This window comes from Coffea eugenioides, chromosome 10 (assembly GCF_003713205.1).
Source record: "Coffea eugenioides isolate CCC68of chromosome 10, Ceug_1.0, whole genome shotgun sequence".
In the NCBI taxonomy this organism is placed as follows: domain Eukaryota; kingdom Viridiplantae; phylum Streptophyta; class Magnoliopsida; order Gentianales; family Rubiaceae; genus Coffea; species Coffea eugenioides.
In genome coordinates, this window is record NC_040044.1 from 1,517,029 (window position 1) to 1,529,159 (window position 12,131).

The 12,131-nt window shown below is 39.2% G+C and overlaps 2 protein-coding genes across 2 annotated transcripts; one reads left to right on the forward strand and one right to left on the reverse strand.

Moving 5' to 3' along the window:
• The first annotated feature begins 1,389 nt into the window (after positions 1–1,389).
• LOC113748696 (auxin response factor 5) lies at positions 1,390–8,272 on the forward strand. Its single transcript, XM_027292228.1, has 15 exons — positions 1,390–1,705; positions 1,845–2,021; positions 2,193–2,305; positions 3,068–3,166; positions 3,269–3,325; positions 3,471–3,623; positions 3,730–3,814; positions 4,214–4,304; positions 4,684–4,848; positions 4,946–5,068; positions 5,152–5,227; positions 5,340–5,475; positions 5,556–6,883; positions 7,346–7,536; positions 7,782–8,272. Exons 2-15 carry the CDS (start codon positions 1,916–1,918, stop codon positions 7,909–7,911), a joined length of 2,853 nt encoding a protein of 950 aa, XP_027148029.1. The 5' UTR covers positions 1,390–1,705; positions 1,845–1,915; the 3' UTR covers positions 7,912–8,272.
• A 1,618-nt stretch (positions 8,273–9,890) lies between these two features.
• On the reverse strand, positions 9,891–12,083 carry LOC113749573. The gene is made up of 2 exons (XM_027293357.1): positions 10,513–12,083; positions 9,891–10,200 (listed from the first exon to the last, which is right to left on the reverse strand). The coding sequence occupies exon 1, from the start codon at positions 11,801–11,803 to the stop codon at positions 10,541–10,543; it is 1,263 nt and encodes a 420-aa protein (XP_027149158.1). The 5' UTR covers positions 11,804–12,083; the 3' UTR covers positions 9,891–10,200; positions 10,513–10,540.
• Positions 12,084–12,131: the final 48 nt, after the last annotated feature.

Genomic DNA, 12,131 nt, shown 5'->3' on the forward strand with positions numbered 1-12,131 from the left:
GTTGCACTCCTTATTTCATTTATTTATTTCTTTGTACTGAAGGCTAGGTCCTTGTTCTCTCCGCATTTTGTTGATAATTTAATAAAATAACCCCTCCATGTAAACGGAATTTGCTAAAAAAAATTATCACATGATTTACAAGGAAACTAAATAAATTATAGCTACTTGAGAATTTTTGTATAGTGATGCCAAATTCGATTAACAATAAAAGACATACGAATAAGTTTGGATCATGGCTAAAACTGATGATGACGTTTGTTAGATACGGTATTACTATTTCATATGATGAAATAGTCAATAGCAAAAATCTAACATTTAACAAGAAATTAATTGTGCCCAAGAAAGAGCTGATTTCCTCTTCGCCCTTCGTATACTTGAAAGACCGGTCCCAAATCCCAACCTGTCATGTACTAAAGAAGAAACACAAGGGACGCAACAAATTTGGTCTAAACCTTGAGGACTGAGAGTCAAATTTTTTAAAAAAAGGAGTCAAATCCCTCGATATCCACGTGCTAAAATGCGCCTCGCATCTGTCTCATTCCCATGTCCCAAATAGCACTCCCTCCATTTCTTTTTTAATTCGAAACTACAAAAGAAAACGGGAAAAATTCAAAGATTTGTTTTCTTTACTACTGGACCAGTGGATATATGCACGCAAGAAACGGTGGAGATGGTAGTAGAATACTTCAGTTATTAATTCTGACACGATCGATTTCGTGTTGGGATAGCTTTCCCCTGCTGCATTTATCCCATTTTTATTTACTCGTCACAAAGTTTTATTCATCAGATTCCTAAAGCTGCAAAAAAATCCACCCATATCCAGTGTATATGAGCTGGGCTGGGTAAGACCATGCATTCACACTAATCCTTTTCAGTTTTAGGTTCATTTACTCAATCAAGAAATAGAAATTAGTAGAAAAAACCCAGAAGAAAATGGGCTATCTTTGGAGAAAAGTTTTTGGTAAAAAAGAGTGAAACTTTTGTGTCAATTATGATGAATGAGAGAGACAAATGGGAAAAGAAAAAGGGAAAGGCAAAACAAGGGGTGGGCCGAATAGGACTGGGATGGGCGGGTAGTTTCAGAGCTTAGAAGAGAGGAATCAGAATAATGATCACTTTCATTGAAAGGTCGGTTTCTTTTGAGGATAGGTAGAAAAAGAGAACAGATAAAAGGGATATCAAAGGCACACTTGATAAATGATAATCCGACCACTCGCTAATATTTAGTCATGCTTTGATCCGCGTGCTTTGATACCAACTGACCGGCCCCGGTCTTGGCCCTGCTCCCGGACCTCCTTTTATTTCTCTTCTTTGTTTTTAGGGGGAGTTCATTTTCAAAAATTTCCCTTTCGCTGTGATGGCGTTGTTGATGGAGAGAAGCCCCACTTAGATTTTCAGTACCTTTTGCAGGGCTTTTGTTCCTTGGTTTTGGATTATTTGGGCATGCTCTCTCCCTCTCTCTCGTGTGTCAAATGGATTGTTTTCTCACATAGTGTTACTTCTAGATTCTCTAATCAGCTGTGTTCACTTGTTGGTCTTTTGGCGTAATCCTCAGTTTCTCTCAGAAATATCATGTTAGGCTAGTACTTTGACATGGGTTTGTTGGTGCCTATTAATAAAGTTGAAGAAAGTATGAAGAAGAATCTTTAAAAGGGGTAAAGGGATATTTCTCTTTGCTTTGAAGAATTATGTGATCCCTTTTCAGGTGTGTTAGTGGTTTGCTATCTCTGGTCCTTCTTTTGAGCTTGTATTACTCCCTTAGGATGGGTGGAAAGACTGGAACTTTTTGTGATGTTGATCAGTTGCATGGCATATTAAAGGGTTCTTTCTGATTTGATTGCTAGGTTCACTGCTTGAGCAAAGATGAGTTCTTTTACTGTGTTATTGAGTTGAAATAGAAGAGGTACCGGCCAAGATGGGTGCCGTTGAAGAGAAGATCAAAGGAGGAGCTTTGGTTCCCGGAGTACAGAACAGTCTACTTGAGGAGATGAAACTGTTGAAGGAAATGCAGGATCAGTCTGGTTAGTTCCCTAAACTGATTCTTATTTGTCTCATAACTCTTAAATTGAATAATGTCTTCACCAGTTAGAGGCTCGAGAGAGAGGTAATCTTCAATATTCTGGCTTTAGCATTTGTCTCTTGACATTATTCTGATCGGAGTCTTATTCTTTGCTGAACCTGAATTTCCATAGGAATTAGAAAGCCAATAAATTCGGAGCTGTGGCACGCATGTGCTGGTCCACTGGTGATGCTGCCTCAGGTGGGAAGCCTTGTGTATTATTTTCCACAAGGTCACAGCGAGCAGGTTAGTAGTTCATTTTGTTGCTACTAAGTTCAACAGAGTTATCATGTTAAAGAAACAGGTAAAACGCTGCTTGTTTTCAGTTTGCACTTGCATTGAATTTATCACGTTTCTGGCGGAAATTTCACATGCTTTGGTAGAGTGCGGTAAATTGGATGCTTGTTTATGACAGGCGAAGTGATTCTTTCTAAAGTTCAAGTGGAATGTTACCTTTTAGGAGATGGCCTTAGGGATGGGAAAAGGTTTTCAGTGCACCCGAAAACAAGAAAAAGAAGAGGCCTAGAAATAAGGAATCTTATAAGCTCACAATGCCAGTTTACTGCTGCTTTGACAAAAGTGGCTCTGAGGTCTGAGAAATTGCTGACAAATTGGGGATTTTTTTTGGTAAATAACAGCTTGGTGAATGATATAAATGAACTATTAATTAAATTTAGACAGTGTGTGCAATACCTTGGTTGTAGGCTTCATCGACTATTGAAGTAGCCAGACCATTTCCAGATTTGGTGCTTTTAAGTTTTCAAGCTTTAGTGTTAGGTACAATATGTTGTGGACTTTCCAGATTATTTAGAACTTTGCAGGATTATGATCACTAAAAATGGATGACTAAACTTAGAATAGATTAAATGTGCTATCATAGGGATGTATCAGGAGTATGATCTACTTTTGATATGATTAAAATGTTAATACATGCAGTCTCTTTGGATGCTTTTCTGGGTTACCGAGTTGGTTTTTTGGGCTAATGGGATTTTGCTTTCATTGACACAGGTTTCAGTTTCAACAAATAGAACAGCAACGTCTCAAATCCCGAATTATCCCAATCTCCCCTCCCAACTTTTGTGTCAAGTGCACAATGTCACACAACATGTATGTGCTCTCAGAGATGTTTTCAGGAATCTCTCTATATAAAATCTTCGCTAATGTGTACAAGTCATTGACATTTCTCGTGGCATTCTTTGGTTGTGATAGGCAGATAAGGATACTGATGAGATTTATGCCCAAATGAGCCTTCAACCTGTGAACTCTGTAAGCTCAGAGTTGAAAAACTGTTTTTACTTGTCATAATATGAAATCAGCTAAGCCTAGAATGAAATAAATAAACAAACTCCTTTTAAGTTCTTTTACCTTAGAAAAAGTTTCCTTGACGGAATTTCTTCTGTTTCTGCACCAGGATAAAGATATTTTTCCCATGCCAGACTTTGGAATAAAGCCAAGCAAACATCCTACCGAATTCTTTTGCAAGACTCTGACCGCAAGTGACACTAGCACACATGGTGGCTTCTCAGTTCCTCGAAGGGCAGCTGAAAAACTCTTTCCTCAACTGGTGAGGTTTCTTATTGCTTGAGATATCTTTTGCCAGCTTCTGTTCATGGATCATCTACTCCATCCATTGATTTTTCTTATCTCCATATTCAATCGTGCCATTTTAGGATTACTCAATGCAACCTCCAACTCAAGAGCTTGTTGTCCGAGACTTGCACGATAATACCTGGACTTTTCGTCATATATACCGAGGTGAGCATTCTCTGATTTCCCTCTTAAATTTCACTCTATATATTATTTCATGCTTGTTTCATTGATACTAGGATTGCCTAGCACAATTTCGTCTGTAACGATAAGGTTCATTGAAAAATAATCTTCACATTGATAGTCTCCATATTTCTACAATGTCCAATTTTCTATTATTCATTGATAACTTGCAATTAACCATTCCAACCAGGAAGCCAATGACATGCAGACATGTTTGTCATAATTGTATTGTAATATAGCAGGGTTGTCCTTGTTGAGGCCGGATTAAGTCTTACATTATTATTATCCAATACTGACCTGAAGTCAGAATTGATCTTCAGCATTGACCTTTTCTCATTTTACTTTTATTGACTGTTGCTTTTAATACTTTGGTTTCTTATGTAGGCCAGCCAAAGCGGCATCTTCTTACTACTGGTTGGAGCATGTTTGTTGGAACAAAGAGACTTAGAGCAGGTGATTCTGTTCTGTTTATAAGGTAATTTCAAGTCAAATCAACTGACTGTTGGTTATTTTTCGATTTCCAATGCGTGGCATTTCTTGAGATGGTTGGATTTTTTTTTATTTTTTTCAAGCCATAAAGTGATGTTATTACAAATTCTGATGAGCATGTGCATTTCTCTGTTTGAGGAAAAGAAATGGAAACTCATTGTTGCGTGCAATGCGACTATTGATCTTCATAAATTATTTGGTGCTGATTATTGGAATAATACGGTTCATCACATAAAATTTAGTTTTTTAGTTGGCTTCATGTGTGGTTATTCATGATAGAAAAAGTGTTCGAAATACTCACAGATCAAGAATGTGTAATTCATTGATTTTTGAAGATTAGTAATGAACGACGCTATTTGTGATAGGGATGAGAAGTCACAGTTATTGCTTGGAGTGAGGCGTGCTAACCGTCAACAGGCTGCTTTACCATCATCGGTACTCTCTGCTGATAGCATGCATATAGGAGTCCTTGCTGCCGCAGCTCATGCTGCTGCAAATAGGAGTCCGTTTACAATTTTCTACAATCCCAGGTACTTTGCAAATATTTTGTTACAATAATTATTTTTATATGATCAATCATTATTTGAAAAAAACGAGTACCCTTTGGTGAAATTTGTACTTTCACAGGGCATGTCCTTCTGAATTTGTCATCCCTTTGGCAAGATATCGAAAATCAGTATATGGAACACAGCTTTCAGCTGGTATGAGGTTTGGAATGATGTTTGAAACTGAGGAATCAAGTAAGCGAAGGTAAGTTCTGTTGTCATTGGCTGTTTACTGAACAAGGTCCCTTTTGACTTCGGTTTTCTCAAACTTTTCTGTTTCATGGACAGATATATGGGTACAATTGTTGGCATAAGTGACTTGGATCCACTGAGATGGCCTGGTTCCAAGTGGCGAAGTCTTCAGGTAAAGTGTATTGGGACTAATGTTGGATACTTCAAGAACAGTCAATTTGGCAAATTCGGCAAGTTTTGCTTTCATATTTGCTTATTGAACTTTACCTCTGTTCAAACAACAGGTAGAGTGGGATGAGCCTGGTTGTGGGGATAAGCAGAATAGAGTGAGTCCTTGGGAGATTGAAACCCCTGAAAGTCTCTTCATTTTTCCTTCTCTGACTGCAGGTCTTAAACGACCTTTCCAATCTGCATTTTTGGGTAAGTTTCTTCTTATGATGTCTTGTGGCCAGCCCCTGTATTAAAGTGATACTAACCAAATCAAAATAATCTTGCATCAGGAGCACAAACTGAATGGGAAAGTTTAGTTAACAAACCTTTTCTTCGAGTTCCAGGAAATCTTAGTGGGGATATTGTGTGTCCTTCTGTTTCCAACCCATGGTCAGAACAACTAATGAAGATGCTGATAAGACCCAATTGTGTCGACAATCTTCCCAGCACTGCATCTTCTCTACTAGAAGCAAATGCTAAGGTTTCTCCAGTGCTGGAGGCTGAAAAGATTACGCAGGCAGTAATCAAGCAAAAGGCTGAGATTATTCCTCGAGATCATGTATCTTCGCAAAGTGAGAGTATTCAGCAAAGCCATCTTGACCAAGCCAACAACTCAAAACTGAACTTTTCATCCCAATCAGTTCTACCTGGGAAACCACAACATCTGGACAAACTTGGAAACCAAACACCTTCTGTAATTCATACCGAAGCTACCAAACTAGAGCCTGAGCTGCAATCTGATCAGTTGAGCCAATATTCATCACTTGGACACTGTAACGATGATAGATTGGTAGTTAAGCCTGCAAATTCGCATAATCTCGTAAATGATATCGTATTATTGAATCAGAATAATAATATGCTAGCAGTGCAAGCAAGTCCAAAGATGATGCAGGCACAGTTGGACTCGCATCTTCTCCAGTCTCTGCCAAGTGATGCATCCCAAGAAGAAAATTCGATCGCCAATGGTCTATTTGTGTACCCAGATCACAATGAATGGAATTTATATCCTTCATCTTGCCAATCTCTGGCTGGGCTTCTCAAACCTCCTGGATCTTCATCTGCTGCAATTAGGAAGCATGATCAGCCAGTTATATTATCAGGAGGATTGGGCCCTGAACTTTCGACAATTGAAGAATTGTGGAATAACCAATTTAATAATACGAAATTTTTGTCCCAGACAAACCCCCTTGTTGCATTACCTCAGCATGATCTACCCAACCTTCACCTTTTAGCCAGCTCATTTGGTTTAAAAGATTTGTCAAATGAGAGCTCTAACCAAAGTGATATGTATAGTTGTCTAAATTTTGATGGAAATAACAGTGGAAGCACAGTGGTTGATCCTTCTGTTTCAAGCACAGCATTGGATGAATTCTGCACGCTAAAGAATTCTAATTTCCAGAGTCCTTCGGATTACCTCATGGGAAACTTCAATTCGTGCCAGGATGTTCAATCTCAGATTACCTCTACAAGCTTGGCTGATTCTCAAGCTTTCTCTGTGCAAGAATTTGTTGATAACTCGGGTGGTACGTCTTCAAGCGATGTAGATTTTGATGAGAGCAATGCTTTGCCAAATAGCTCCTGGCAGCAAACAACTCCAAGGGTGCGAACGTATACAAAGGTAAGCAATTTGTTGCATGCAGCAAGTTGTGCATTTGGTTGTGGAGTATTTGCAAAAGTATTGAGTTGAATGTAGTAATTTTTATAATAAACGAAGAGGTAATGTCATTGCATCTACTTCCGAGATATGTTCAACCACTTTGTTGGTTGACTGGAGTATCTCGGTTACCCATTGTTCATAGCAAAAGATTGTGGAGTCATACCTCTAGTAAGTGGTCGCCCATTGTCAAGTTTGTTTCTGGAATGCTGACAGATGTTATGGACCTGTAGAATATTCTTCCTGCTAAGTCACTGACTCTCTATGGAAGATTATTTGGCATACACTTATTCATGTCTGTTTGGCTTTCAACTTTTCAGCTTGCCTTGTGCATGTTATGCATGCCATTGCTGTTATCTTTTCCAAATTTTTAATGGCTTTCGCTTATTTTACTTCCTCAATGATGGAATGCGTATTGGCTGATAGATCCAAAAGGCTGGATCTGTTGGAAGGTCAATTGACGTCTCAAGTTTCAAGAATTATGATGAACTATGTTCTGCAATTGAGCGGATGTTTGGTCTCAAGGGACTGCTAAACGACTCGAAAGGTTCTGGCTGGAAACTGGTGTATGTGGATTTTGAGAATGATGTGCTTCTTGTTGGGGATGATCCTTGGGAGTAAGTTGCTTTTCTATTCTGTGTCTATAGAAAGCCTTGTGTATCATCAACATCAGAAGGCACGTTTAGTTTCTTGCTGTAAATTTATTGCAGATATTGTCCTGGAGACACTACTTGCGAGCAAAATTTCTCTCTCAGATTTACTATATTACTCCATGATTATGCAGCATAGCATGTATGGCGAATCAGAGCAATTATGTTTGCTGACAAAGGTTTTGTTTTTTCATCCTGAAATGGAATTACAGGGAATTTGTTGGTTGTGTCAAGTGCATCAGAATCCTATCACCCTCTGAGGTTCAGCAAATGGGTGAAGAGGGAATGCAACTTCTAAACTCTGTCTCAGAAGCAGGACGTTCTTGTGATGGCCTTGGCTAATATGTGAGAAAGCACGCCTGCTTTTGAAATCGCGGTGCTTTGTTGCCCCTCCTCGCTGATGCTGAGATAAAGTCTGATTTTCAACTCTGCTTAATCCATGCATCGCAGTATCATGTTGGTTTGCAGCGTAGATGCTAATAAATGTATTAATGTAATGTATGTACAACCTTATCAGGTGGTGTAGAGTAGTATTGTAGTTTGAGCTTTCTTTTAATGCTTGTCTTGTGTTATGGAAACGTACCAGTAGTTTGAGCATTTTTAAATGCAAGTCTTGTATGATGGAAACGTATCAGGTTCTGTAGTAGCGAGTGGCGACATTTTTAGCATATGAAGCTATTATGGGAAGACAATTTGCAGTTCATACACGCTAGTGTGGAAATAGACCTCTCCAGAAAACTGGTTACAAGTGTTGTGTTCAAGGAATGAACCAAATCCTATGCAGAAGTAAGGCAACTCTGTTTTATTATTATTTCTCAACTTTCATCACGTAGGGATTCGTATTTTGCATTTCAAACAAGCTACAATTAAGAGAAACAGCTTCCCATTTGCTTCACCTTACATCACCTTTCTTCCGCTTCGCTTCGCTACTTAACATTTCAGGCATTTGAAAGATGCCTCCTAAGGATGTACATTGTACCGAGGTTCAGAGAAAAACAGGAGAGTTAATAATCTGGAAAAGCGCTTAAAGAGGGAACTGTGGCCCTGGCAGTAGCGTATATCTTCCATGGCAATGAACCAAATACCATTAAACAATTGAATGCCCCCTCAGGAGTTTTTGTTGTCTAAATTAACAGGCCCAACCATGCAGACGGTCAAACATACAACACTTGAATATTTGGAGATGATGGTTAAAATGAAGTTGACATAGCTGAAGCATGACATTCACTCTTACAAACTCCCAAAATCAAGTGCTAAAATGGAAGAAATAGAGGCCCCAGAAGAGAGCCAACAACTCTGCTTGCAAGTGGACAAGTCTTTAGTTGGTGAGAACTAGGCCTAGAGCTTAATAATTAGGGCTACAATCAACTTTGCAAACTTAATGTTAACTGTTGATCTCCATCGTAATACAAGTTATTGACAGAGACTGAACTTGTCTCTTTTAGACGAGTCGGATGAGCCTGAATAATACTCTTGAACCCTTGGGAGAGTATTGATCCTTGGGAAATTGAGAACCCTGGCAGTCTTCCAAATAATACTCTTGAACGATGTCCAAAAAGAACAAAAACTATCTTTTAAAGAAACCTACGAGAGATATGCTATAACTGTATCACTGATAAAGATGGTCTACACTTATCAGGAATATCTGGGACTCGCCACTGTATCAGATTGCTAGTCTGTATAGTCTGATGGATGATAGAATGCATACAGAAAACAACCAGCTTGAGAATTATCATTTAAGAGAGTAGGTCTACTTTGTGGGTTGGGGAACTGAATTGTTGGAACTTCTGTCGTTCTGGCTGAACCCCTTGGAAACATTTTTACTGGCTGAAATGGATTAAGAAGGCCTAATATGGCAACCAACCAGTAGGATTAACCAGAAAGACCAAGAATGAAATCTAATCAAAACTGTAGGGCTTTCTAATCGTGTCTAACATTTCCCTGTGCAAGGGTACTAAAGCTGAATGCTGGCAACTATGGAGGAAGAGGGAGGAGGATTTTCAACAATTTTTGCAAGAATGGTCGTAGGAGCTGCTTGTCAGGCCAGCTGGATTTTAATACTTTATCCTTCCCTGGAAATCCAGATAAAAAAGCTTGAAAGCATCAAATACCTCGCCATATACTCTGCAGAGTCTCCTTGTCGACCAAAAGCTGACACATGCTATGACAGCTAAGAATTATTTCTCTCAAAGTTAGGTCGTAGAAACCATTCGATGAACCAGATGCAAAATTGGCACATGCCCGCTAGTCATGATGAACCTTAAAAACCTATTCTAGAGATATGGAATCTCTACGCTAACAGATCTAATTACGGACAGAAGAACCAAACACAATAAAAAGCTTAACAAAAGGCAATGATCCAGAAACAACGAGCACAAAGTCCTGAACATTGAAAAGCATAAACAGCATTTGAGGACCATTTTGTATCTCAATGAAATGCCTCGAGCACTTATGCAGCAAAAGCCCTTAAATAGGTGATTGAAGAAATCAAGCAGAATCTTTTGACGGTCAGAAGCCAACACCCACCAAAAGCATTCAACAACTGGGCTTATCAGTGAGATAAAAAAGTTCACTGGAAGCACCTTAGTGACCCACATTGCAAGTTCATCCAGATATAAGCCTCAGGTTGTGCTGAAAATTTTCAAAATATTGAATAAATTGATATTACAAATGACCTTGTCAATAAAAATCCAACTAAGAAGACATCTTTCTTTAAAAATTCATCAAGAAGAAAGTAAAACAAATTTATAAAGTAAACAGATATACAACACTTGGAAATTGGCAGAGCCTATCATCATGTATGTTGCTGATTGCAGTCGAGAAAGATATAACCAATTCACCTTGCTTATTTCACATTGCAAAGAAATATATGAGGCAGTTAAGAAATAAGATAACAGCCAAAATATCTATTGTGGAGTCTATTGCTAGATAAGCTATTCTTACCTCTTAATATGCAGGGACCAGTCCTAATTCATTGTACCCTTACTGGTTTCTGAAGAACAGCAGAGAGGTAAACTTCTGCTTTTCCTGATCCATTGATCTTCTCTCCCACTACCCATTTAAGCTTCTTGTAGCCGAATTGTTCAATTATCCGAGTTAAAGCTGTTTTCTTGTCATCATTAGAGCAGTAAAAGTTATCCAACCAAAGCAATCCGCCGGCTCTCAGTATTCTATCAATGTCAAACATCAAGAACTCCAACTTCTCAGGGCGGCCCCCAACATCCAATCCATTCGCAGCATGAATCAAATCGAACACATTATCATAGAAAGGGAACCTATGATCTAAACTCAAGAACACAGGAAAGAGCCCTCTTGCAGCAATGAATTCATTAAATGGTGCATCAATATTCAAAGTGGCAGTAACTACAGTCACGTTCCTTTCAGCCATTCTAGCAGCAAAAGTCCCAGAACCTCCACCAATATCAAATCCAATTCTAATACCACCACTCCCCAAGGCTAATACATCATCAATAAGGAAATCATTTTTGCCTCTTGCCTTAATATACTTTTGAGTTTCATAACCATTTACGATATCAAAACAACCAGCACAATCCCTATTCAACTTCTTGCTATTCAAACAAGCTAAATTCTTGCAAGTAAGACCACTCCAACTGTAAACCTTTTCACTAACACTTTTCCAAAGTGAAATAGGAAAAGGTTGGAGACCCACCTTAGGAATAGTCTTAGCAAAGCACCTCCTCCTAGGCAATGGCTCACATCCCCGCAAAATCAGCTTTTGGCCAAGACTCCAATCATCAGGACAAGGTCCACTGACCTTATAATTCATGTACTGAGACAGCAAATCCACAGATTTCTCGCAAGAATGCCCCACAGAAGCTACCATTTCAGTGATCCCAGTTCTTGAATCTTTTCCCAGAGGCAGCAAATGGTGCTGCAAGAAAGCTTTTAGCTCATTTGCAGTATTGGGTCTGGAAAGATCGATGCTTTCATAACCTAAGAGCTCCTTTTCCATCTGGGCGAGCTTCTTTTGAGAAGATTCAATCTCCCTGAGGATCAAGGAGACTTGTTCGGATATCAAAGATATGTTCTTTTGAGTATGGTGAATTGAGTGGTTGGTCAGAGGGTCCTTAGGGGAGTAAGTGAAAGCATACAAAGCAAAAAGATTGGTAGTGATTACAGAAAAAAGCATCAGCACATTCACTGCCGAGGAGCACAGAGAAGCCCTCTTGAATCTTGCTGTTCCATCACCTATTTTCAGCGAAACAGAGCCCATCTTTGCTCTGCTTTCTTGCTGAACTGAATCGGAAATCACAAGCCCGTGAAAGAGAGAGTGAGCTTTGTGAGAGTCTTGACAGTGAGTGAGCCAGCAAGTGGGAGAGAAAAGATTAAAAAGTTGATTATGATATTAAGAAGAAATTAAGACAATAAACTTGGGAGTCAGATACTCGTCGGTTGGGCTATGATAGGGGATGCTTTATTGTAAGACGTGTACGTGTATGAAATCGATTGGACCTTTGTGGGGTCTGGTCCAGAATGACCTGAATCCGCTCTCCTCCATCCTCCGGTCCTGGTGAGCTCGCGGAAAAGATGGAATGCCCATG

Excerpts from the sequence above, each read along its gene's own strand:
- LOC113748696 (XM_027292228.1), top strand. The coding sequence starts at position 1,916 with ATGGGTGCCGTTGAAGAGAAGATCAAAGGAGGAGCTTTGGTTCCCGGA. Across the intron at positions 3,624-3,729 it reads AAAAACTCTTTCCTCAACTG|GATTACTCAATGCAACCTCC; the intron begins GTGAGGTTTCTT and ends GTGCCATTTTAG. Across the intron at positions 3,815-4,213 it reads TTTTCGTCATATATACCGAG|GCCAGCCAAAGCGGCATCTT; the intron begins GTGAGCATTCTC and ends TTTCTTATGTAG.
- LOC113749573 (XM_027293357.1), bottom strand. The coding sequence starts at position 11,803 with ATGGGCTCTGTTTCGCTGAAAATAGGTGATGGAACAGCAAGATTCAAG.